This window comes from Mastigoproctus giganteus, chromosome 4 (assembly GCF_048544385.1).
Source record: "Mastigoproctus giganteus isolate SK-2022 chromosome 4, ASM4854438v1, whole genome shotgun sequence".
NCBI lineage: Eukaryota > Metazoa > Arthropoda > Arachnida > Uropygi > Thelyphonidae > Mastigoproctus > Mastigoproctus giganteus.
The window spans coordinates 94,258,678-94,286,414 of NC_143578.1; the positions used below are offsets into that span (position 1 = coordinate 94,258,678).

A 27,737-nucleotide genomic window follows, 5' to 3' on the forward strand; every position below is an offset into this window, starting at 1 on the left:
CCAAAGGTTTAAATTACAATTTACCTCCCCACAATTTGCCTAAGAAACAAATTGTTATAGATGTTGAATTTGGATTTTGGAATGTCCCACAGAAAGACAATCATTCAACAGATTAACCAGATAGTGAATAATCCAAAAATCCCACACCCTCCCAAATTAAATAGAAAGGAAACTCAGCCAGCGCTGCACGACCTTCAAAAAAAACAAAGATATCATGATATAAAAAACAGACAAAGACAATACGGCTGTAGTTTTAGACAAGCAAGATATCAACAAATTATATTCCATAGTATCAGATACCTCAACTTACAAAGAAGTCAATCCGGACCGTTTTCCAATTTAGTCAACCAGTGTAATACGACTAATGAAATACTGCAAAAACAATTACATTACAATGGCCCAGTTAAAACAATTAAAAGCCTGGACGTACAATATACCCACACTTTTTGGCCAGGTAAAACTACATAAGACTGGTTTCCCCATTCATCCCATCGTTTCATACAAGCATTCTCAGCGTCAGCTTCCTACATATATAATACATGTAAAACCTTTCGGACAAACTATAAAGTTTGGGATAAAAAACAGCGATTTGCTATTTAATAACATTAAAGATAAAGTACTTAATGATAATTATTTTCCCTAGATGTCACCTCTTTATATACCAATGTGATCGTCAAATGCACCCTGGACATTGTCTGGGAAATGTTAAACAATAACTGCTTATTTATTAACATACAAAACTCCCAATTACAGCTATTTTCGATTTGACGAAACTTTTAATTGAAGCCAATTATATCACCCTTCCAAGGTAAAGTTTTCAAACAGTTTTTTGGCCTACCCATGGGGTTAAACCCGAGTGGTTTACTAGTGGAAATATACCTTACCACTATTGAAATAATACATTTAACACCTTTCTTCCACGTGTCACCTGCTATGGTAGATATCTCAATGATATACTTGGCATCACAGATGCCAAGTATATCATTGAGATATCTACCATAGTAGTCTACCATCGTCTTTGTCTGTTTTTTATATCATGATATCTTTGTTTTTTTTGAAGGTCGTGCAGCGCTGAGGTTTCCTTTCTATTTAATTTGGGAGGGTGTGGGATTTTTGGATTATTCACCAGGACCATATGGACGTTCTATAGAACTTTAATAAAATATCCATGCAAGATTAAACTTTACACTAGAAACCAAAAATACTGAAACAAAATTGTTACATTTTTTAAATTTCACCCTCACTCGGGTTATGAACAAAATTCAGTTAGCATATACAGAAAAGCCACCAACACAGGAATGCTTCTTCATTACAATAGCTTTCATCTCTTCACCTATAAAAGATCTATTATCCTAAATCAATTTCTCAGTGCCTACAAATACTCAACATCTGAATCAGCCCTAAACACAGAAATACAAACATTAAGAACCAGATTTCAAAATAGAGGTTACCTATTATAAACGATATAAGGTTACAAGCAAAAAATAGATTACATAATACCACACCAGTAGTCATCAATAATAATAACATAAAAAAATATTTTATTTCTTTACTGTATACTGAACAATGGTTCAAACAAAAATACTTTGAAAATACTATTTATAGTATTTTCAAAGACACTATTCAAAATCATAGCCAAACCGCAATGAAACTACATGCAGCCCTTAATAATCGTGAAGTCCAATCCTCTGCCACGTTCCAATTAAATGATTTAGTTTACAATGTATCTTGCAAGGATTGCAACTCTTCATACCAGGGATCTACTTTGTGTGCACTAAATATGAGAATGAAGCAACATTCAACGTCCATCCTTTTGTCCTGCTCCTCTGCTTCGGAACTTGCATTCCATGCGATCAGTGAAGGCCACACCTTTCTATTCAACCAAACTAAAATACTGAGCATCCAACATGATTACACCAAATTATTAATTGCAGAGACGCTTGAAATGAAATTACATCAAAATTCGGTCAATGTACGTCGCCCCTACCCCATCTCAGATGCATGGTCCTTCACACGCATGCGCCAAGATTGCAACTAATCCCCATGCTATAAATTCCATTGCAATACCTGCAGTTTCACTTTCCTGTGATTATGACTCTAGTTGAAAAGCCCCGTCCATTTCAGGGAAGTAACAAAATTCTTTTAGTTTTTTAATGTCTCAAAGGATTCTTATGTTTTTAATGTTTTAAAAGAATGGATTCATCATGTAAATTGGTTTCAAAGCATTTAATTTGTTTTTAAAGTACAGACTTATTGTCTTTCACTCAAAGATTAGTTAGGGTTGGTGGTTTGATGTATTTTGGGGTCGGGATTGGGGTCCGCGGGCCTCCGATTCCAGGGTGCAACCAATCAATGATTTTGTCTGCGAGTCTTAAGAATACACAAACTATTTGTACAGTTGATTCAACAACAGAGAGTATCAGCACAGAAGTGCTGATACTCTCTGTTGTTGAATCTACAAGACATCATAGAGGTAATGTCTTCTTTTCTTATCTAACTGATATATAACTGAACATTGAGTCATTGCAGCTCCCATATCTATTTATTAAATAAAAGACTGCTGTACAAACTGGAGAAATGTGGCATTAAGGACAAGTTACTGCTATGAATAAAGGGATGGTTGAGTTGGAGATTTGTTGTTTGCTTGTTTGTTTTTTTGTGGATTTATTAGGTGCATCGGCAACTATGACCATAGTGCACCAGTTGTTGAGTGGGAGAAAACAGTAGTTACAATGCTCTTTGTGAACTAATGTTATTAGTGGAGTCCCCCAAGGTACAGTGCTGGGACTATTGTTGTTTTCAATATTTATTAATGATATTGATGAATATATATCAGGCACAATGTCTAAGTTTGCAAATAACACAAAGGTTGGAAGGGCGGTTGATGATAGTAATCAGGGTAATCTACTGCAACAAGATCTAGAAAATCAGGTTGATGGGCTGAGAAATGGCAGTTGAAGTTTAACATTGACAAATGCAAGGTACTACAGGCGGGTAGCATTAAACCCAGATTACAGTACCAACTATATGGTACTAACCTCAGGGTATTGGAAAATGAAACAGACCTGGGGCAATTGTGCAGTCAGCTGTGAAGTTCTCTAAGCAGTGCAGACAACCTGCCAGGCCAGCTCTTGGGTTTTGTCAATGCCATACAGATACTTTGCTAGCAGGGAAAAGGCAGTGATTATCCCCTTGTACAAGGACATGGTTAGGCTGCATCTTGGCCTCACTTTAGGAAGGATATAGATCTGCTGTAATGGGTACAGAGAATTGCCAAGAAAGGCTTTAGTTTTGAAGTGTTTAAGGCCTTGAATAAGCTAAATGTTGATGGCGTTTTTCCTCCTCCTGAGACTACACAAATGAGGGAACATAAATTCAAGTTGAAGAAGGATGGTTACAGGATAGATGTGCAGAAGTCTACCTTTAGTCAGCAGGTGGCTGATTGTTGGAATAAACTTTCATCTGCTATTGTGGAAGTGGGTGATTTTAATAAATTCAAGGAGGAACTAGACAAAGTCTTAGAAGGTATGGATTGGTGAAGTGTGTAGGTTTTTTTTTTTTTTTTTGGCTTTATAAGCTTACTTTCTTGCATCATTTGCCACTATTAATACTAATACTTAAAAATGTGATTTTCCCAGTAGTATTTTCACAGGCATTTAGCCTATGTGCATGCCTCCCAAGTACACAAAATATGTAGCAGTAAGGGCCCCAAAATCCTATAATGCCTCAGGATTCCAAATAATCTAAACTAGTCTGAATTTTCCATGACAAAATGTTAAAGAATAAATGAAATTCAATGAATGAATTTCAATTGGTTCTTTATTAAAATGCTTTCTTATATAATTCATTGAAATTAATTATTGCTTGTTCAAATTTAGAATCAGATTATAACACTGAACAAGAAATTAAGTTTTTTAATAATGAAATATGATACATCATGGATTTTTATGAACTAAATCCAAATTTAAAAGTCGCATATTGCTTACCCACAGATTCAGCAAGGAATGCAGAATTACACTTACTGAAATTTTAACAAATAATACAATAAATGGCATAAAAATAGTTCCCCCCCCCCCATTTGCTTTTTGATCAAAGAGGCTCCTGTAATGACCAGGAGCCTCTTTGATCAATGTCCAGAAATAAGTCTGCCAGCATACTGGGCTTCCACCTTCCTTGGTATGTTTCTCTATTGTAGCAATACTTTGATGAAATATTCACTGTATTGATCACTAATGTTGCCAAGGTTATCTGGGAAAAGTCTATACAGGAATAAAGGAAGTGTATTTGGTGAAGGTAAAGGAAGCCATCGTGGGAAACTTTGGGAAACTTTTAGCGGTCAAACATGTTTCCCGGTACCCCAACTTCTCCCTGCATTCTCGGTAAACAGATGGTGCATGTTATCGGTAGTGGCAGTAGAAGTTGATAACTATGTATTGATTAATTTTTTCTCATTATTAAAAGCAGATTATTGGAGTTCATGAATGTAATGCCTTCGTAGCTGAAATTTTACTTTCGGGTACACCCTCCAGACTGCCTCAGTCTTAGGGTGTTTATTCCCCCTTCCTGCTGTTTTAACCAGATAGGAAAATGACTTCTACTGCAAATACCAATAATACAGACAGTCTGTAGAAATTGTTTTCGTATCAGCTTAAAACAGCGGGAAGGGAAATAAACACCCTAAGACTCAGGCAGTCTGGAGGGTGTACCCATAAGTAAATTTCAGCCCACTCATGAACTCCCATAATCTGCTTTTAATAATAAGAAAAAACTAATGAATACATCATTATCGACTTCTACTGCCACTACCGATAACACACACACACACACACACCATCTGTTTACTAAGAATGCAGGGAGAAGCTGCGGTACTGGGAAACCCTTTTAATCACTAAAAGTTTCCAGAAGTTTCCCCTGTGGTTCTCGTATTGGCTTTCTTTACCTTAGCCGTGTATTTTTAGACATTTGCAAGTGAGATTTTGAGAGGTTTGTAATAAATTCTCAATCAAGGTTTTATAGCTCTCTATTCTGTTGTTAACCAAAAAATTTTTTCACAGACCTTAAAGAATTTACAAGCTTCTAGTGCCTCACATATGCTGTGCAATTCGTGCAGTATATATAAGGAGCTCACTTCTTGTCTGTATCACCTAATTTTCAGCCAAAATAAAGTTCATATGCTTTATTTAACATGTTTGCTGATACTTATATTTGCAAGGGTCTTTTTTATTTGTGCCTTGAGGTGCTTCTGTTTGAAGGAACAAGCAGGCGGTGCTTTTTAGTAAATGGATTCACCTGTGGAGAATCATCATTCCAAGTAATTCCGGCATCTGTTGTTTCAGCATTCTAACATCAAAAGATGCATTAGAATGAGATTTAGAATCTGCATCACTTGAATCAAATTCTATTTCAGTATCTGATAATATACTTTAGAGAGCTGATTCAATGTTATCAGCTTCAACATACTCTCCATCCCTTGTTTCTTTTCAGTCTTGATGTCCTAGGCTGTAGATCCATTTTAACAACCAAAGGGTTGTTTTAAAGTAAAATTTTTTGGGAAAACATTTTTCACACAAAATTTTATCAGCAGACACACACACACTAAGGATGATGTTTTGTTTTTCACAAACTAAAGGATTAAAATTCAGCAAGCAAATATGTGAAAAAATTTTACCTTTTCTTCTTTTGGAAAATACTATACTAGATAAAATAACTTCAACATAAGCAAAGAACATATGAAACTATGAACCAAGTATACAGCTTTAATAGCACTCTTTGTGCGATTGATGCTAAGCAAAATTCCAGTCATAATGCAATATACCCAGTGGTGTGCAAACTGTGGGGAGCGATCCCCAGAGGAGTTGCGGATAAATTAAAGGGGTCGTAGGAATTTTTAAATAAAATTAGTTTTTGTGTACATAAAAGCTAAAAAAACCTGTTGTTAAAATTACTTTTTCAATACCGTAGGTGTAGAGACCTTAATACTCGGAAGTCTGAGATACAAATGAACCTACTGCTACTATTTTTTAGGGTGGTTACACGTGTGACACAGGTGGCATTCTTACTTACTGTCTGTGTCGGGAATACACCTTAATTTGCTCAATGGTTATGGACACAGAAAGCAGCTGACTAGGATGACTTCTCAGTATGTATTAATATTTCTCAGTACTACTCAATTGCTGAATGGTAGTCCCTTTAGCTTTTAATTCATGCATTCCACAGCACAAATTCTGAAATTGCCTAAAAGCCAGAGGTGCGAATATGCAGTGGCAGTAAATATATGTTATACAGCAGGTCTGTTGAATGCACGCTTTATTCTGCTTCATAATTCAGTGCTTTCATGTCAACTTCAATGTGTTTTTCATTCTTCTGATACTTTTTATATTATTGTTGTTTTTAAGAAGAAGAAAAAAATATATATTTTACCGTGAATAGTCGGGTAATCAGAACAAAATGGCCAAGGAGTGATGACAATAATGTTGCTACAGTTACTTTAGATGCTAATAAGGTAAGACATATAGCATGTGAAAATTTGGACACCAACGCTATTTCAAGTGTAGTGCAACTACCAATTCATGGTAGAGAGCCATCATATTCCAAATCAAAAGGAATGAAAAGAACAGAAAATATCAAGAGGAATTTGTGAAGTATGGCTTCACTTAACAGTGTTGTTGATGATGATGATCAGCAACGTCCTGTGTGCGTAACATGTTACAAAAAACTGGCTAACAAAAGCATGAAACTTGCTAAATCAAAAAGACACTTACATAAGAAACATCCAGAGCTAATGAAAAAAAAAAACTGAATCCTTTTTCAAAAGACATGTCAATGCCATACATGGTCTGAAATCTTCCATGAAGAAACAAACGGCAGTTCCTTGTAAAGCTTTAAGAGCATCATTGGAAGTTTCATATTCAATAGGAAGAAATTTGAAATCACATACTATTGCTGAATCGCTTGTTCTTTCTGCTGCAATAAAAATTATTTCAATTATGCATAGAGAAAAGTACAGCAACTATTTAAATACCATTCCTCTATCCGGAGACAGTCTCATGGTGTATTACGGTTATCATGGACAATATAAAATTCAGTTTATTAAATCGTTTGAGAGAAAGTCCAATTATTACAATACAGTTAGATGAATCGACAGACATTTCAAACCTTGCTCAACTTATTGTGTATGTCGGATACTGCTACGAGGGAGATATTTTGAAGGATTTTCTATTTTGCAAAGCTTTGGAAGGAAGAACAGCGGGCGAGAAGACTTTTGATGTTATAAATATTTTCTTTCAAACAAATAATCTAATGGGGAACAAATGCTTTATGAAATGTACTGATGGTGTTGCAACACTAACAGGATAAAATAAAGATTTACAAGACAAAGTAAAGAAATTGCTCTAAATATAGTTTTTAATCATTGCATTATACATAGGGAAGTATTAGTAGTTAAGGAAATGGAAACTGATTTGCACAAAGTTTTGAAAGATGCAGTGTGATTAACTTTATTAAAAGTAGAAGCTTAAATAACAGACTTTTCACTATGCTTTGTAATGAAATGGGATCCACTTATAAAACACTTTTTTATATACTAAAGTGAGGTGGTTATCCAGTGGTAAAGTGTTGTAATGTCTTTTTGATCTCAAACATGAAGTTTTATTCTAAAAGATTTCTTGGCTAAATGCCTAAAAGTATGAAGAAGTTCAATTATGTATGGGTAATGCATAATTAAACTAACTTTGTAGTATAAATGCTGTGTGTGCATTACCCATGCATGATTAAACTCCTTCATGAAATTTTATTGTTTTTATCAAATAAAAATCGGAACCTTGCTCAATTGTTTACAAATCAAAAATGGCTTGGAAAACTTAGTATCCTTGTTGATACATTTGAAAAACTTAATTTAAATTTAAGTCTTCAAGGACAGGGAAAAAATATAATACTCAGTGATAAAATAGAAGCTTTTAATCTTTGGAAAACTGAATTTGAGTGTAATAATATTGAAACATTCCCATGCTTTTCTGATTTTGTTAATAGCAAAATATTGACATTTTATAATTTAGGGATATCATTGCCACTCACCTAACAATGCTAATTAAGAATTTCTCCAAACGGTTTAATGTATCTCCAGAAAAAAGCTGTATTGAATTCGTGATCCATTTACTTTTGATATTTCTTCATGCCCTGAAATTATCATTCAGCAAAAGGAAGATCTTATCAATCTGTCGTCTGACGAAGCATTACATGCCCATTTCAAGAAGCATTATATGCCCGTTTCAATTTCTGAAAAAATTTTGACTTTCTCTTGAAGATGAGTATCCAGAATTATCGAAAATGGCGATAAAAAAAGATTGCTACCTTTCGGTCTGCACATTTATGAGGTTGGTTTCTCAAAATTTATAACTGAAAAAACAAAATAGCATTTCAGACTTGATCCAGAAGATGACATGAGATTAGAAATTTCAAATATTGCCTCAAATATGGACCAAATACAGTATTATCGGGTATAAAGGCTCATCCTTCTCATGAGTTGTTTTGTAATTGTTAAGTTTTTGCTGTTTTGTAATTGTTAATTGAAGAATAAGAATTTCATTTGTTGTTTTGCTGATTCAATTTAATGTGCAAATTAAAATGGAAACAATTTTTTTATTCCTTTCTCAGTATTTGAATAAAATTTTCTACTACATAATTTATAAAATGCCATTTTTCTTCTCTAAAAATCTGGCCATCCTATCTTGGGGTTTACATTGAGGGGTCGCAACAATTTTATATTTAATAAAGGGGTCACAAGTAAAATAAGTTTGCCTGCCACTGCAATGGCCCATGGTTCAATCGGTGTGCCAATATCACACATGAAATGAACGATTTCACACGTGAACTCATTCATTTCGCGTGTTTTTCCTTTTACAGTGCTCATAAACTGACAATTCGAAGGACACAAATTTGCACAGAGGAACAAAAACGGCAATTCTTCGTTTTGGGGCAAATTAGCATTTGCTCATTAGCATTCCGGAGGTGAACATGTTAATAGGCACTAAAGTATATCCATGAGATTTAATTGTATAATCGCCAAACACAACAAAAGCTATACAGGAATTAACACTAACATGAAAACTATATAACTGCAAATGGTACCCAAAACTATATTTTGAGCCTAAGTTTACTAATAAGTAACACCATTAACTCACACACTCAAAACTCTGACTGACCAACCTGTCTGAGAGATTTGCTTCATATATCCATTGATACGCATGGAGCAGGTAAGGAGAGAATACGAAAATTTTATTTTGTTTCTCAGAGCAAACTAAACTAGAATTACAATTAATAAGCTTTCGGCTGGGAGGCAGCCTTCTTCAGATTGAATACATGAATGGCAGTTGGAATAGAGATGTGCACTGCCAGTGAGGCGCGTGCCTAATTGTTTGCTGATGTTTGTGGCTGTGACATATGGTGGTGACGTGGCCAGCATTTGTCTATGGATAGAATTACTGCCTCTGTGATGGGGTTAACTTGGCAACCACTGTTCCTGTTCAAAGAGGCATCCGAGCATTTTATATTTAACGATTCCAACCTGGTGCGCTTTAGGTAATGGTGGGACTTGTCCAGACATGCTCGGCGATAGCTGAGTGTTCTACATCTGCCAAACGGATCGCCCTTTTATGTTCTGAGAGACGTTTCTCGAGTCGACGTCCAGTCTCTCCAAAGTAGCAGCTGGTGCAGTCATGGCAAGAGATGCGATAGACCAAACCGCTCTGTAGAAGAGTGGGGACGGGTGTTTTTTACGTTGGAGATAAGAGAACGCAGTTTCTTGCCTGGGAGTTGGATGCACTTTATCCCATATGATTTTAGGATTCTACCGATCTGTTGTGACAGGTTGGGGTAGTATGGGATAAATGCCCTCGTGGATGACTCGTCACTGTTGGCGTTGCTGTTGGTCGTCACGTTGTCACGTGCCTGTAGATCACACCTGTCAAGGACGTCGATGGGATAGCCACACCTCGTAAGGTCTACTTTGACTCTGGTGATCTCTTTGCGTCTTTCATCTGCGGAGCTGGAGTGTGTCCAGGCGCGAGATCGCAAGGTTCAGGCAGTAGAGAGGAGGTGGCCCCGCGTGTGTGCTGACCGGAATTTGGTAAATTGGCCAGCACACATAGGTTTGCGATAAACTGTCGTCTTCAAGCATGTGTCTTCGTGCCAGACAAGTGTATCTAGGTATGGTATAGAGTTGTTCGACTCCAGCTCAGTCATAAACTTTATGAAGGGCGATAGTGAGTTGAGGTGGGTTAGGAGTCGTTGACCTGAGTCTCTAGGGATGACAACGAACACATCGTCTACATAGCGACACCAGAAGGCGATGTGATCTGGCGCGTGTGTAAATGCACGTCCCTCTAACTCCTCCATCACTATGTTTGCTGTGACAGAGCTGACAGGGGAACCCATGGCTGTGCCATGTATCTGATGGTAGATTGAGTCGTTAAACATGATTGCACCCCCTGTTAAGCACAGTCTGAGGGCGGCGGCAATGTCATCAGGCGTCAGCCTAGTTCTGTCGCTAAGGGTTTCATCGTTGTCCAAGAGTTGTTTTGCACAAGAGATGGCAAGTTCCACTGGGATGGAGGTAAATAGTGATATTACATCGAATGAAGCCATGACTTGATCTTGTGAGATGGATATAGAGTGGATCCTTTCTATGAACTCAACACTGTTGGAGACGGTGTAGGTGGTCTTGCCAACTAGAGGAGAAAGAAGTCTCGAGACAAACTTGGACAGCTCGTAAGTCGGTGATCCACAGCAGGATACAATTGGTCTTAGTGGTGTGTCTTCTTTGTGCACCTTCGGCAGGCCGTAAAACCGTGGGATCTGACACCCGGAGGCACGGAGGTGATTATGGGTTGACTGTGTGATTTTTTCCTGTTTCAGCCAGCTGTTGATGAGGATATTCACCTCTGACTCCCATCGTTCCAAAGCTCTGTTGGGGTTAACGGCTAAGGGTTTGTAGACGGCAGAAGTGTCTCGTAAAAGCAGTAAGGCTTTCGCCATGTAATCAGCGCGGTTCATTACAAGAATAAATTACAAGAATTACAAGAAGAATTACAATTAATAAGCTTTCGGCTGGGAGGCAGCCTTCTTCTGAAGAAGAAGGCTGCCTCCCAGCCGAAAGCTTATTAATTGTAATTCTAGTTTAGTTTGCTCTGAGAAATTTCGTAATGAATCCAGAGCACGTTAGGCCTTTTTTACTATGTTCGGACTATTCTTGGCCAACCAGCATATGATATGGTCGTGAGACTACAGAAAGATTTTATCTTTATAGCCCATGCCAGACAGCACCTGAGGTTTGCACATATGTGCAAAGCTAACAAGATTATACCGAAAGGGTTTCGGTACAAACAACCGTTTTCTAATGAGCGTATGGGACGTGCCTGTCGGAGCTTCAGCTTCAAGACTCTGCGCATATGGATTGGCTGCCTCCATCATGACATACAACGTGCTTCAGCGATCAAAGCATGCCTACTAGCCGACCTTAAAGCTTTGACTCCCGATCCGGTCTACACCAATGTTATCAATACTTTATGTTACCAGGCCGTCAGAGAATCAGATCGTTATTGTGCCCGACAGAAACGTAAGTTCAATACTTTATTTAATGAATCCCAACAATTTCGTCGCCAGCATAATACCCTCTCACAAATTGTAAGGACTTTGTGCTGAACCTAAGCAGCAAGCAGTTACCTGCAGAACAAATAAACTTATTGACCCTTGGCATGACATTTGCCGTTCTTCCAAAGCACCCACCGATCACCGATATCGCCTTGGGTGTGGAAGCGAGCTTATCACGCCTCCCGGAAGATACCGCCAACGCTATCCGGTTGAAGACTGCAGCAGTTCTACACCACGCTCGCCCCGTCTCTTCAAACCTCAGCCGTATGCAGATTTCTACCCTGAAGGCACTGAAACAGGATTCGTCCATCGTGATCCTACCGGCGGACAAAGGCCATTGTACGGTTGTAATGAACTGCACTGGTTACATGGCGAAAGCCTTACTGCTTTTACGAGACACTTCTGCCGTCTACAAACCCTTAGCCGTTAACCCCAACAGAGCTTTGGAACGATGGGAGTCAGAGATGAATATCCTCATCAACAGCTGGCTGAAACAGGAAAAAATCACACAGTCAACCCATAATCACCTCCGTGCCTCCGGGTGTCAGATCCCACGGTTTTACGGCCTGCCGAAGGTGCACAAAGAAGACACACCACTAAGACCAATTGTATCCTGCTGTGGATCACCGACTTACGAGCTGTCCAAGTTTGTCTCGAGACTTCTTTCTCCTCTAGTTGGCAAGACCACCTACACCGTCTCCAACAGTGTTGAGTTCATAGAAAGGATCCACTCTATATCCATCTCACAAGATCAAGTCATGGCTTCATTCGATGTAATATCACTATTTACCTCCATCCCAGTGGAACTTGCCATCTCTTGTGCAAAACAACTCTTGGACAACGATGAAACCCTTAGCGACAGAACTAGGCTGACGCCTGATGACATTGCCGCCGCCCTCAGACTGTGCTTAACAGGGGGTGCAATCATGTTTAACGACTCAATCTACCAGCAGATACATGGCACAGCCATGGGTTCCCCTGTCAGCTCTGTCACAGCAAACAGTGATGGAGGAGTTAGAGGGACGTGCGTTTACACATGTGCCAGATCACATCGCCTTCTGGTGTCGCTATGTAGACGATGTGTTCGTTGTCATCCCTAGAGACTCAGGTCAACGACCCCTAACCCACCTCAACTCACTATCACCCTTCATAAAGTTTACGATTGAGCTGGAGTCGAACAACTCTATACCATACCTAGATACACTTGTCTGGCGCGAAGACACATGCTTGAAGACGACTGTTTATCGCAAACCTATGTGTGCTGGCCAATTTACCAACTTCTGGTCAGCACACACGCGGGGCCACCTCCTCTCTACTGCCCGAACCTTGCTAACTCGCGCCTGGACACACTCTAGCTCCGCAGATGAAAGACGCAAAGAGATCACCAGAGTCAAAGTAGACCTTACGAGGTGTGGCTATCCCATCGACGTCCTTGACAGGTGTGATCTACAGGCACGCGACAACGTGACGGCCAACAGCAACGCCAACAGTGACGAGTCATCCACGAGGGCATTTATCCCATACTACCCCAACCTGTCACAACAGATCGGTAGAATCCTAAAATCATATGGGATAAAGTGCATCCAACTCCCAGGCAAGAAACTGCATTCTCTTATCTCCAACATAAAAAACACCCGACCCCACTTTTCTACAGAGCGGTTTGGTCTATCGCATCTCTTGCCGTGATTGCACCAGCTGCTACTTTGGAGAGACTGGATGTCGACTCGCGAAACGTCTCTCAGAACATAAAAGGGCGATCCGTTTGGCAGATGTAGAACACTCAGCTATCGCCGAGCATGTCTGGACAACCCGCCACGACATCGACCCACACCGCGATGTCGTGGTTGTGGACAAGTCCCACCATTACCTAAAGCGCACCTGGTTGGAATAATATAATATAAAATGATCAGATGCCTCTTTGAACAGGAACAGTGGTTGCCAAGTTAACCCCATCACAGAGGCAGTAATTCTATCCATAGACAAACGCTGGCCACGTCACCACCATATGTCACAGCCACAAACATCAGCAAACAATTAGGCACGCGCCTCACTGGCAGTGCACATCTCTATTCCAACTGCCATTCATGTATTCAATCTGAAGAAGGCTGCCTCCCAGCCGAAAGCTTATTAATTGTAATTCTAGTTTAGTTTGCTCTGAGAAACAAAATAAAATTTTCGTAATGAATCCAGAGCACCTAGGCCTTTTTTTACTAAGGAGAGAATAGTCTAGAAACTGACCACTGCAGCAGGAGTCAGAAAACTCCAGAAGCTCTCAAATCAGCCAGCAGACTAAAATCTAAGCACATGAAACTAAAACATGAAATATCTTATTGAAGGTGAGAGAAAAAAACAGGCTACACATTCAAATTCACTGTTGAAAAAAAATACATTCTACTGAAAATGTTTTTCACTGCTATTCAATGTCATCAGGAGTCTTGAGTTTTATTATTTTCAATATCATCATCAACCATTTTCAATCCACTGCAGGATGAAGGCCTCTCCAGCAACTTTCCAGTTCCTTCTGTTTTGAGTACTGGCCATCCATTTACTACCCAAAAACTCATGAATTTCATCTATCCATCTCCGACTTTGTCTTCCAGGTTTTCTTCTAGCTCCTCTTGGATACCATTCTGTTATTTTCTTAGTCCATCTGTCATCATGTCTTCGAGCTATGTGTCCTGCCCAAGCCCATTTTAGTTCTTTAGTTTTGATAAGAATGTCCTTTACTTGAGTTTGCTGCCTAATCCATGTGTTTCTCTTCTTATCTAACAGTCTGATTCCCAATATAATTCGTTCCATTCTTCGCTGTGTAGTTCTCAGCTTCTCTTCCATTCTTTTGGTGAGTGCCCAAGTTTCACTTCCATAAGTCATGGTGGGGAGTATTGATTCATTATTTTACGTTTCAGACAAACTGGGATATTGCTCTTCAGTATGTGACTATATTTCCTGAATGCTATCCATCCAAAATTTATTCTTCTCTTGACTTCCAGCCATTTATCATTATTACAGCTAATAACCTGTCCCAGATAAGTATATGATTCCACTTTTCAATTACTGCTCCTTCAATCATTATTTCCCTTTCCGTGGCATACTTGTTCATCATTACTTTTGTTTTAGCCATATTCATCTTTAGTCCAAAATCCTTACTAACTGGGCATAACTGATTAAGATTTTCCTCTAATTCTTTGGGATCATGGCTTATGACCACAATGTCATCTGCAAATTGTAAATGGTTTAGGTACTCTCCGTTCACATTGACTCCTTTCTGCGACCAGTCTAATCTTCTGAAAGCTTCCTCAAGGGCAGCAGTAAATAGCTTCGGAGATATTGTGTCTCCTTGTCGAACTCCTTTCTCGATTTTAAATTTCCTACTGTCTTTGTCTAGTCTAATAAAGGAGGTAGCACTCTCATATATTTTCTTCAAAATCATAATATGCGGGGTATCTATGCCTTGTCTTTCCAGTGCCCGAAACATTGCCTTATGCTGTATGGAGTCAAATGCCTTTTCATAATCCACAAATGCCAGGCATAATGGTGTTTTATATTCATTTGCTTTCTCCATTAGCTGTGATATTACGTGAAGGTGATCCATAGTTGAGAATCCTGTCCTAAACTCAGCTTGCTCTTTTGGTTGATTCTCATCAAGTATTCTTTCTAACCTGTTAGTAATGACCCTTATGAACAACCTGTAGATGTGGGATAACAAGCTGATTGGTCTATAATTTCCAATTTCTGATTTATCTCCTTTCTTATGCAGCAAAACTATGATTGCATTATTCCACTGCTTAGGCGTCACACCTTTTCTAATGCATTTTGTGAAGAGTCTTGCCAGTTTTTGTCTCATGTCTCTTCCTCCCAATTTTAACAACTCTACAGTAACTTCATCTTCCCCCGGGGCTTTCTGATTCTTCATTTTCTTCAATGCATGTTCTACCTCATCAGAAAGAATATCGGGTATGTCATATGTGTTGCTACTTTGCAATCCATCTTCCCCACTGCTGGCATCATTCCCTCACTCCTTGTATAATTCTCTAGAGTAGTCTTCTGCTATTTGAATTATGCCTTCTCTGCTGTTTATAAGTACACCATCGCTATTCTTCAGTTTCAGTATCATTTGTCTTTCTGTATTACTGCTCATGGCTGCTGATTTAAATCCTTTGTTTTCCCTTAATGCTTGTTCTACTTTTCTTGTGTTAAATCTTCTTATGTCCTCTCTGAGTCTCTTTCTAATGGCTTGGCATAACTCAGTATACTCAGTTTTCTCCCTGTCAGTGTTTTTCTTGCTCTTCATTTGTCATCTTCGATTCATCATGACAAGTGTTTCTTGACTAATTTTTTCTTCTTCTTCTTTGGATTTCTTTTTCCCTATAGGTTTCTTGGGCTTTATCACTTCCAGAAAGTTGTAATATTCTCGTCGATATATTGGTCCTGAGCAGTCAAACTTGTTCTTAAGTTCCAGTACATACTGCTTTTTCTCCTCTTCTGTTATCTCAAAGACCTTTGTATTATTTGCTCGAGTCAGTTTTTTCCTTTCCTACATCTAGATCAAGTGTACATCTTACCATTCTGTGATCACTTCCAACATTTAACTTATTTAGGACGGTAACATCATTCACAATATATCTTCTGTTAGTGAGGATGAAGTAGATTTCATTAGTTGTTAATCCATTTGGACTCTTCCATGTCCACTTTCTGTTCACCCTTTTCTTGAAAAAAGTGTTCATTACTGACAGTCCTTGAGATTCTGCAAATTCCACAAGTCTTTCTCCTCTTTCATTTCTTTCACCAATTCCAAAATTTCCTCTAGTTCCCCTTTCTGCACTGTTTTGTCTTTTTCCAACCTTAGCATTGAAGTCCCCCATAATAATAGTATAGTGGGTTTTCTGCTCATCTAGAAGACTCAATTTCGGTGTACATTTCTTCAACCTCTTCATCATCATGGCTCGATGTTGGTGCATAAATCATTATAACCTTTAGCTTGTACTTCTTAGAAATCTTGAGTATTAGTCTTGACACCCTTGGTGATGTACTTTTGAATTCCAAAATGTTGTTTTTAAAATCTTTATGGACCAGAAACCCAACTCCACCTTCACTCCTTTCACTGTTTCCATTGGCGTACAGCAGATTTCCACTTGATAAACTTATAAGTGATTCATTTCTTCTTCTTGTTTCAGCCAAACCGATGATATTCCAATTCACATTTTCTAATTCCTTTTCCAGTTCTAATATCCTGTCTTCACCGATGAATGATCTTACGTTATAACAGGCCAAGTTCAGTTTCCGTGCATGGCAGCCTGGTCGTACCCAGAGATTCTTAGCACCCTCTGCTTCCACTCTGATCCTCTCGCTGCCGTAAGAGGGAGAGTGAAAGCTGCTGGGGACTGAGGGCCATTTGTTTTGTCGTGCTGTCATATGCTGGAGGGTTTGGTCTTTTCCTCTTCACGCTGACCAGGTGTCTTGAAGAAAACCACTCTACACGTTCGTTGCCACCTAAGTGACGTAACAGAGCTTGCCATCAAGGTGTGCACGAGTGGATTTTAGGGAGGCATGCCAACCGGACTTCTCCTAAATCTTCTGTATTAGAGAGATATTGGATCCATCAGTGTTTTAGGCTGAATGTCTGATAACACACAGGATATTTTCAATAACAGAACATTATGGGGAGGGATTGAAAAATTCATGGCCTGAGTATCAACGGGTTAAAAATGTCTGTACTTAATGTATAACACTTCAAATAGTAAACCACAAAGTTTCATGCAGTTTCAATAACGTCTTCTTTTAATTACAGGTCTTGAAGTCAACAAAGTTATGTGAATGAGAAAAGACAGGGAAAAAAAAAAAAAAAAAAAAGTCATAAGGCAGTCATCCAATATTTTGAAGAAAAAAAGGACTAATGCCAAAGGCAATTCATGAGGATATGGTTACAACAGTAGAGGAGGATGCCCCTTCCTATTCAATGGTTAAGAAGTGGACAGAACAATTTAAACAAGAGAGGGAAAGCCTGGAATATATCCTATGCTGTGGTGAACCTGAAACATTTATCACTCCAGAAGTTCAGCGTGCACGATCAAGTGATGATTGATTGATTGATGAGTGACAATTCTGTAGATTGCCAGCATCTTGGGCATCTCACCTGAAAGTATATACCACAAAATAACACAGGTTCTCACTATGACAAAAAGTGTCAGCACAATGGGTTCCAAAGTTGTTGACAACAGATCGAAAATATACAAGATTCAAGTCTTTAGCATCATTTTCAAGCAGATCTAGCAAGTTTCCATCCAAAGTTTGTGACTATAGATAAATTGTGTGTCCATCACTTTCAGCCAAACACAAAGGCACAGTCCAAACAGTGGAAACAGTTTGGAACGCTCCTTCTCCCCCCTCAAAAGAAAGCTAAGTTGATTCCTTCTGCTGGCAAGGTGATGGGATCAGTTTTTTTGGGATACTGATGAAGTGTTGCTAGTGGATTACCTTCGGAAAGGCCAAACAGTCACAGGGGCATGTTATGCAGACCCGGAGAGGAATTTTTGTAAAAACGCGAAGACCAATATCAAGGAAAACTCAAACATGTCTTGTTCCCAGAACAATGCACCTGCTCACAAGTCTGTCACCGCCATGGCCGCATTGCAAGAGTATGGCTTCCAAATCTAGCCCCATTATACTTTCACCTATTTCCTAATTTGAAAATACAGGGTTGTAAAAATTAAAGTATTCCTATGTAGAGGGCTCTGGAGTGAGTTCTAAGGCCCGTACTGAAGAGAAATTTGGATAACAGGTACAATAAAGAATGCGCTCGCCATTTATTGGAAAAAAAAATTAGTTACAAAATTTGTCACTATATGGTGCCGTGGCAATACAAATCACTTGAACAGTGCTATGATTGTTCAATGTGTCCTCCATTTTGGTCAACAACAGTTTCCATTCAAAGAACAACATTTTCTACAGCAGAACGTAACATGTCAACTGGAATAGCCAGCACATGACGTCTAATGCTGTCCTTCAGATCTGCCAAAGTTTGGCATCCTTCCCGATACACCTGGTTCTTCAAAAAACCCAGCAGTCGCATGGGGTGAGGTCCGGTGATCGGGGTGGCCAAGATGTCTGGAAACAACAGCTGATGACCCATTCGTCTGTAAAGCCTTAGCAAATCTTTGTAGATGTGGAATGGCACACCATCTTGCATGAATATGGTATCCTGAAGGCACCCAATGTTGTTGCAGCTCTGGTATTGCAAAATTTTCCAACATTTCATAATATCGCTGTCCAGTGACGGAACAGGTGCCAGGTCCAGTCGGTGTTAACTGTTCAAAAAAATATGGTCCAATCATGAATATAGCCGTAAATCCACACCACAGTCACTTTTGGAGAATGCAATGGGACCTCTTGGATAACTAGAGTTTTCTGTTGCCCAAATGCGACAGTTGTGCACATTTGGGCAACAGAAAACTCGTTTTGCGTATTCACTTGGCCGTTTAAGCAAAAGCTTCATCACTCCAAAGGATGTTCCATGGCCAAGTGATATCCACTGTCATTTGCGCAAGAAACTGAAGTGCATATGTGAAACAAATATCTGCATCACCATGTTCTAGATGCTGTAGCATGTGCATCTTGTAAGGATAGTACCGCAACACCTGACGCATCACTAGCTTTACAGTGGAATACGGCATGTCCACTTCATGAGAAACAGCTGGCACACTTGCGCTACCACATGGAGACTGACATGATAAATCCACGACAGCCATAGCCACATCAGCACGAGAGGAGTCCACTCGTTTTCGACCTCTACTTGGTTGAACACCAAGAAGTCCTGTCGCTTTAAATATTGCAATCATTTTGCGGACAGCACAAACATTCATAGGTCCACACCTGACGCCAGAATTTTCTGATAGTCACAGATGCATTGTTGCTGTTCCGATATACAGCTTCACTAACAGCGCCTTTTCCTGCAACACTGTTGGCATTGCTGCTGTAGTGCAGGCACACATCTACTGTATGATTTTGAAGAGAATGCTTTGCTTTTACACAGTACAGCAGAGCTGAGTAGTGGCGCTGTGGCAATAACTTATGATTAGGCATATAACTTGTGTTAATTGCATAATCTTAACTAAGATTATGCAAATGTGTGTGCCATAAAGTGACAAATTTTGTAACTAATTTTTTTTTTTTTCCAATAAATGGTGAGTACATTCTTTATTGTACCTGTTGTGCAAATTTCTCTTTAGTATGAGCCTTAGAACTCCCTCCAGAGTGTCTATATAGGGATATTCTAATTTTAACAACCCTGTATATCTGGCTGGCATCCATTTTCCCACCATAGTGTCATAGTGATGTCACTGATACAGTGGATGCAATCCTGGAGACTCAAGAAAAAACTTACTTTGCAGCTGGAATCAACACACTGCAGCATTGGTGGCAAAAGTATATTGATTCCAAAAGGGACTATGTTGAAAAGTAAAATGTTACCAACCTCTTGAAATAAACCCTTCATACTCAGGCCATGCACTTCTTAAATGTCCCTCTTACTTTAGTAGTACAGCTAAGAGAAAGGAGGGAAATTTAAAGAACACAAACACTTAATTCGATTTCACACTGATTAATTTCTGATGCTTACATTCCAGAATTTCCTCAAACACACATGCTCAGAAAATGTGGCTGCTGGTTTAGGAAATATCACATTTTGACAAGACTGGTATATAATATTTATGAATTTTTTAAGACAAATTTTTAAATGTTCAAAAATTCTGTGTACTAATATTTTTGAGTAATTTTTCCAATATAACAAGGGTAGTGCCAGCATTACAAATATAAAATTCCACATTCATTGATATAAAGTCATTTAAAAATTTAAGAATGGATATTGAGCTAGATAATATTAATTCCTTTCTCCTTTTAATAAGTCTGAAAACACGTTTGTGTTATGCATTACAGTGAAGAACCAGGATGGTTCAACAATTGTAGATTACTATCATACTTCAAAATTCCATCCACTCAATAAACATTGATTAAACCAACTTCAAATAAAATATTAAAAAAATATATTATCAATGTATCTATAAAACTATTTATTCATAGAACAGGAAAGCAAACCAAAATTAATAGAACAAGCAACTGCACATGCCCGTCATATGTGATTTATGATTTTAGATTGTGATCGCTTCAACCAAAACTATGTGCTTGCAAAAACTGTTTTATTTTGTTTTCATTTGTGTTCAATTACTATTCTTATAAAATTTTTAGCTTCTTTCAAAACTGTCCCACTATAAAAGACAGTAGTAATAGTAGTAGTAGTAGTTAGCATTAATAAAACTGATAATGGAGACATTATCAGTTTTATTAATGCTAACTTGGAATTATTTATTTCACTGTGAATATTATCTGTAAACAATTATACTAAGCACAACTTGTATTCTTCAGAATACAAGTTGTGCTTAGTATAGTTGTGCTTATATCCACAATGAGAAGACATAGAATACATAATTAAAAAATATTTAATGCAAATTGAATGGAAATTTCTAGAAAAGGAAGCCACTTATAAAATTGTAACATACATCTTATAAATTTTACAAAAACAAAAAAAAAGTAAAAGTTGGCAGATATGTACATTTCAAAGTACATCTCAGTATGTTCTATACACAAGGTATTACTTTAATTGAAATCATGCACATTCTTTTATATTCAATTTAAAGTACAAAACATCGATTAAATAATTTAATATTTTTAAATACCTTACCTATGACTGTCAGATAGGACAACTTCTGACATCGCCAAGCAAGCATCACTAATGGATCTTCTTGTACTGTCAAAAAAGTCTCAGATGGAGTCAAATCTTCACTTAAACTTTCAATTAGAACAACTGACTTCAGTGTACTACTGTTAAGTGCTGCTACCATATCAAGGAAATTTCCATCTAAACCAGGACTAAAATAAGATCTCAAGTGAGTCAAAGGCATACTGGGATGGAGAATGTCTTGAAGAAGAGAAGAAGGATCATAGGAATGTAACAGTGTCATTGTTACTTCAAGAGAAGGACTATAATTACTCAATTGGCTCCATGCACTGTTTGAAAGACCAGGATGCTCAATGTCAATTCCATGAACATGGATATTCAAGGAGCGAAGTGGTTTCTTGTGAGGTTTAGATAAGACCAGCAGTAACTGATCTGTGAGATAATCATAATCGATACTTATAGTCTGCAAATTACAAAAGGGATCAAACATGGATGCATGAATATCAAGTAGTGCATAGTGATCTGGATTTTCTTTAATGCTTGCAATATGAAGAGACTGCAATGATTTAGCATGATGTTGCCCTAACAGATTAAGATAGGATTCTGTGTGCTCCAGAAGTTCTTCCACACATCCAAAAGAAATGTGTTGTAGAGAATGACTATTTACAATTACTGACTTAAGAACTGCTGTGTACCTAAAAAAAAAAATTAATTGAAATTAAATTGAATTGAAAAAAAATAAAATTAAAAAAATAAAGACAAACAGTGGCTATAAAACATAACCAACTGCATGTTACCTAAATATAATGTGCAGTTATACTGCCATGAGAACAAACTCAGGATAACTACCAGACAAAATCCACTTTAGAAGTAAAGTGGTTTACTTAGGTTTTTAGATTAATTTCAACCCTCCACAAATAGTGCTAGATCTGTGAGATTAACTCGAAAATAATAAACCCATGTTAACTGCTGGATGAAGATAAAAATCTCTGATCTTCTAAATATAGGCAAATTTTTTACTCAGCATTTTTTTTTTTTTTTTTTTTTTTTTATATTTTCCCAGAGCTTGAGAAGACCTGTCAGGCCTAGCACTGCCACATTTGTTACAAGTTATTTTGCAATAGTATGGGTATCAACACTGTTGTTTTCGTGTGTTTGTTGTTAGCTTTCTATTACCACCTAGATAGAGAAATATTTAGTCTTGAAGCGATATACTCTTCTATTCATGCAAGATAAAACGAAAACATGGTATACTCTTGGAGGGAGGGGGGGATGTTTTTATAACTATTTATGTTTTGTAGTGCATTTACAGAAGTCCCGGATCAAGACAATGCTGATCATGGGGTTTTTTTGTTTTTCTTTTTTGACAAACGGTATGATTCACAAGGAATTTTGTATCTAAAAGGGATAGAGTTAATGCTGCATTCAACACAATGACCTACCACTTAATGAATTTATCACTAAAGAAGATAGACATAAGACGAACCACAAGGAACAGATAAAAACAATTATTATATCCGTTCTCATCAGAGGGCTACTTTTTTTTGCTCTTCTGCTTTTTTTTTTTTTTTTTTTTTTGTCTAATTTACATTTCTTTTATATATACATATATAATTTAGTGATACAATCAACAAGAAGACAACAAAAAATAGAATAGAAATATAACAAAGAGTGAGAATAATTAGTTTAGAGATAGCAGGAGGAGAAAAAAGGTAAAAAAAAAAGTTATCAGTTTAGAGAAGAAAAATAAAAAAAACAGGATTCAAGAGAAATAGAAAAGTAAAAGGGGTGGAGTAAAATTAGTTTATAGATCAAAGTAATACATAAAAAAAAAAATAACTATAATAAAATTGATATAATACTAAGGAAACAGATACAACATACAATCTTGGTGTCACTTTTCAAGAACCAATCATCAAGATTGTAAGTAATGATGCCAATAATAAGCCCTTGTCTCTGTTTCAGATATAAAATACATGCCATAAAGGTTCAGCTTAAAATATATAAAGTAAAAGAAATATGGAAAGGGAGAGAAAAGAAAGAAAAATTTTCCTGTGCTAGGGCTACTGATAATCAGAGAAACCTCAACGACCATGATGAATTTTAGATAGTGATAACATCAATGGGAAGAAAAGAAAAATGGAAGAGTGAAGGGAAATAGAAAGGTAATAAAGAGTGAGTAACCTATAACCAGGGTATGTCTGCCAGGGGCAAAGGTTGATGACGTTGTAGAGCGGATATCATCTTTTAAGGGCACAAAAGGTGATATAGTTGTACACGTTGGCACTAATGATATTAAGAGTAGGAGACCGGCGGAATTACTTAGCAAGTACAGGTCACTGTTGAAAAAAAGCCGTGAATTAGGGTTGAACTTGAAAGTGTCTGCAATTCTGCCCAGACACGATAGGAGGGAGTATATGATGAGAGCCTTGTCGATCAATTCAGCCCTGGAGGGATTGTGCAAGGCTCAAGGGGTAGAATTTTTTTTCAGCCTGGACTGTACTTGTTAACAGGAGAGATTGCTTCTACAGGGATGGGATACACTTAAATAGAAAGGGTGCAAGAATTTTTGCTGATGCTGTCGAGGCAGTGTTAGGTGGGTCGGAAAACTGCTAGTTGGGGGGGATACAAGGACTAATAGATTAACAGTAGCCAGTGGCAGAGGTGGAAGTGATTCTTGCACTGCTTCTATTGAAATGAGCAGAAGTCTGAAAAACAAGATGCAGGATATTTCAGAGACTTCTGGTAGTCATTGCGGTACAAGTAAACACATGGGTTGTGTTAGAGTAGCTAAGAATAGAAACAGGTGCATGTATACCTGCGTGTACACCAATGCTAGGAGTTTGGTAAATAAATTTGATGAATTTGAGGTATTGCTCAAAACATCAAAGGCAGATATTGTTGGGATATCAGAGACGTGGTGTCACACAGATATAAGTAATGCGGAACTGGAATTTGGGGAATACAATGTGTATAGAAAGGATAGACAGGACAGGAGGGGAGGAGGGGTTATGCTATTAATTAAGAAACACATAAAGTCCAAGGAAGTGAAGCCAGTCGACATCGATGGACAGGGCAGTGTCGAGTCAGTTTGGTGTGACATAAGCATAGGGAAATCAAAATTGAGAGTAGGAGTGTGCTATAGGCCTAATGACTCTGATGAGTATAATAAGATATTGTACAGGGAAATAGAGTGGGCCAGTAAATCAGAGAGTCTTATAATGGGGGACTTTAATTTCCCAGATATTGACTGGAATTTGTGGGTTGGTCACTCGCACACTAGCAAGGCTTTTGTGGATTTATTGGATGATTGTTTTCTACATCAGCATGTTCATGAGGCAACAAGAGGGAGCAATACTCTTGATCTGATTATCAGTAGTGATTCTTCATGCATTAAGAACCTGCAGATAAATGAACCACTAGGTGGCAGTGATCACAGTGTGTTGAAGTGGGATTTACTCAAGGAGGTAACTACCATCAGAGGTAAAGGGAAGGGTTTTTGTTTTCGTAAAGGCGACTATGATGGTCTGAGACAGTATTTAAATTCTATACAGTGGGACCAACTGATGATGTTACCAACAGCAAACTCAAAATGGGAAGCATTCAAGGAACTAATCTTGGAGGCTACTAGGCTTTACATACCAACTAAGAAATATTGTTCAAGGTTTAGGCCTAAATGGTTGTCAGATGAACTAATGAGACATGTGGCAGAGAAGAAAAATGCATGGGATACATACAAATTAATGGGTGACATGGAAGCCTATGATAGATATAAGTTGGTCTGTAACCAAGTCACAAAGGAGATTAGGCAGGCAAAGGCAGACTATGAAAAATCCTTGGCAAAGGATGCAAAGAAAAACAGAAAAGAGTTCTTTACATACTTGAACTCGAAAAGGAAAGGGATGAATCAGATTGGTCCACTGGATATTGATGGTTCAACAGTTGAGGATCCTGCTCAGGTGGCTAACAATCTAAACGAGTATTTTGCATCTACATTCACGCATGAGGAGTTATTCAGGAAGGAGAATGATGTAGGTAAAGTAAACATTGGCAGTGAGCTGGATGATTTTGTAATAACTGAGAGGAAAGTGGAGGAGAGATTGTTGAGGATAAACATAAAAAAGGCACCTGGGGTGGATGGGATCTATCCAGTTATATTAAAGGAGGCAGCAAAGGAAGTATGCAAACCCCTAGCCATAATTATGAGAGCTTCTTTGGACTCAGGGGAGGTACCCATAGACTGGAGATGTGCAAATGTAACCCCAATTCACAAAGGAGGATCAAAGGCTGACACAAGTAATTATAGACCTGTTAGTTTAACTTCTGTTCCAGGTAAATTAATGGAGGCACTGGTTAAAGAAGCACTGCAGGATCATCTAGACAAGAATTCAGTTATAGCTCAGATGCAGCATGGTTTTGTTAAGGGCAGGTCTTGCCTGACCAATTTGATTGGATACTATGATGTAGTCACAAAAGAACTGGATGCAGGGAATAACTTTGATATTATATATTTGGATCTTAGAAAGGCTTTTGATACTGTTGCACATGGAAGACTGCTGCACAAATTGGAGCAGTGTGGCATTGGAGGAAAATTGCTGCTATGGATAAGGGGATGGTTGAGTGGCAGAAGACAGAGAGTGGTAATCAATGGACACTGCTCAACGTGGACTAATGTTATTAGTGGAGTTCCTCAAGGTTCAGTGTTGGGTCCGTTGTTGTTTTCGGTGTTTATGAATGATATTGATGATGGGATATCAAGTTTAATGTCCAAGTTTGCAGATGATACAAAGGTTGGCAGGGTCGTTAAGGACAATACTGACGCTATGCTGCTGCAACAGGATCTGGAAAGGTTGAACAGATGGGCGGAGAGGTGGCAAATGAGGTTTAACATTGACAAATGTAAAGTGCTGCATATGGGAAACAGTAACCCCAGAGCAACGTATCAACTCTGCTGTACTACACTGACAGTGGTGGAGAATGAAAAGGACCTGGGGGTAATTGTGCAGGCAGATATGAAGTTCTCTGAGCAGTGCAGACGAGCTGCAAGAGTAGCTCATGGTGTCTTGTCAATGATATACAGGAATTTTTCTAGCAGGGATAAGGAGGTGATTATTCCCTTGTATAAGGCAATGGTAAGGCCACATCTTGAGTACTGTATACAGGTCTGGAGGCCTCATTTCAAGAAGGATGTAGAGCTGCTGGAACGGGTACAGAGAAGGGCAACAAGATTAGTAAATGGAACAAAGGGTTGCTCTTACGAAGAAAGGCTTAAGTTTTGCAAATTACAGAGTTTGGAGACTAGGCACCGGCGAGGTGATCTGATAGAGGTGTATAAGGCTTTGAATGGTTTGAGCATGCTCAATGCCAATGGGATTCTTCATCTTTCTCAGAATAATCACCTCAGAGGGCATAAATTCAAATTGAGGAAGGACGGATGTCGGATAGATGTGCGGAAATTTGCCTTTGGCCAGCGGGTGGTTGGTTGGTGGAACCGACTTCCATCACTTGTTGTTGAAGTTGATAGCCTAAACAAATTTAAAGCTCAACTGGACAGGTATTTCGAACGAACGGAGGGGTGAAATGGGAGTGGGTTTTTTTTTTTTTTTTTTTTTGGCTGATGCTGAATAAGCTTGCTTTCTTGCATCATATGCCTCTGCTAATGCTAATGCTAATTATAGTTTAGAGAAGAGGAAAAAAAAAAAGGTTATCAGTTTGGAGAGAGAGAAAAGGAATGAATAGAAATAGAAAAGTAATAGGGGTGGAGTAAAATTAGGATTGAAATAATAGACTAAGGCTTTGACAAAGGAATGAAATAAAATAAAAATGACGTACAAGTTAGTGCAATTGCATCATTTCTGTACGTAGCCAACTATTTAAGAAGTCGTAATTGGCATCATTAAGTACTACTTAAGTAGTTGGCTACGTACAGAAATTATACAATCGCACTAACTTGTACGTCATTTAACTCCCTATGTAACCTGAGGCTTTAGCCCTAAACTATTCTGCAGTATAAAATAAAAATATAACAAGCTCAATGAAACTGGAGGTAACATGTCTGCAAAAGTTAAAATGAGAGAATCTAAAATACTTTTCTGTACACCTTGTCATGAATCCAGATATTAGGTTCAACATCAAGTGGCTAGCTTGATGGAGCTGCTGATGAACGAAGAATAAATCCAACTTATTCCGGAGAATTTAGACTGAAAAGACAAAATAGCTCTGATGGCCTTGGGTAAAATTCATCACTGAAGAAAGTCCCACTTGTTAAGGAAGTTATTTTGGCCAGTGATCTGAGTTACAAAACACTTAACTGTTTTGTATTTCCAGCAAACAGTAACAAGTGCTATTTCAATTTGTTGGT

At 38.2% G+C, this 27,737-nt stretch overlaps 1 protein-coding gene across 2 annotated transcripts in view; it reads right to left on the reverse strand.

Annotated features, from left to right (window-relative positions):
• LOC150086921 (F-box only protein 33) overlaps nt 1-27,737 on the reverse strand; it is a 145,326-nt gene that overhangs the window by 81,898 nt on the left and 35,691 nt on the right. Inside the window, exons 2-3 of one of the 2 annotated variants that reach the window (XM_090371681.1) lie at nt 21,380-22,071; nt 1,294-1,400 (exon numbers count right to left, since the gene is read on the reverse strand). In XM_090371681.1, coding sequence (XP_090227807.1) covers nt 1,366-1,400; nt 21,380-22,071 — 727 coding nt within the window. In that variant the 3' untranslated portion in view covers nt 1,294-1,365. Of the gene's footprint in view, nt 1-1,293; nt 1,401-21,379; nt 22,072-27,737 lie in introns of those variants that run through there. The other variant, XM_090371680.1, reaches the window with a different exon arrangement.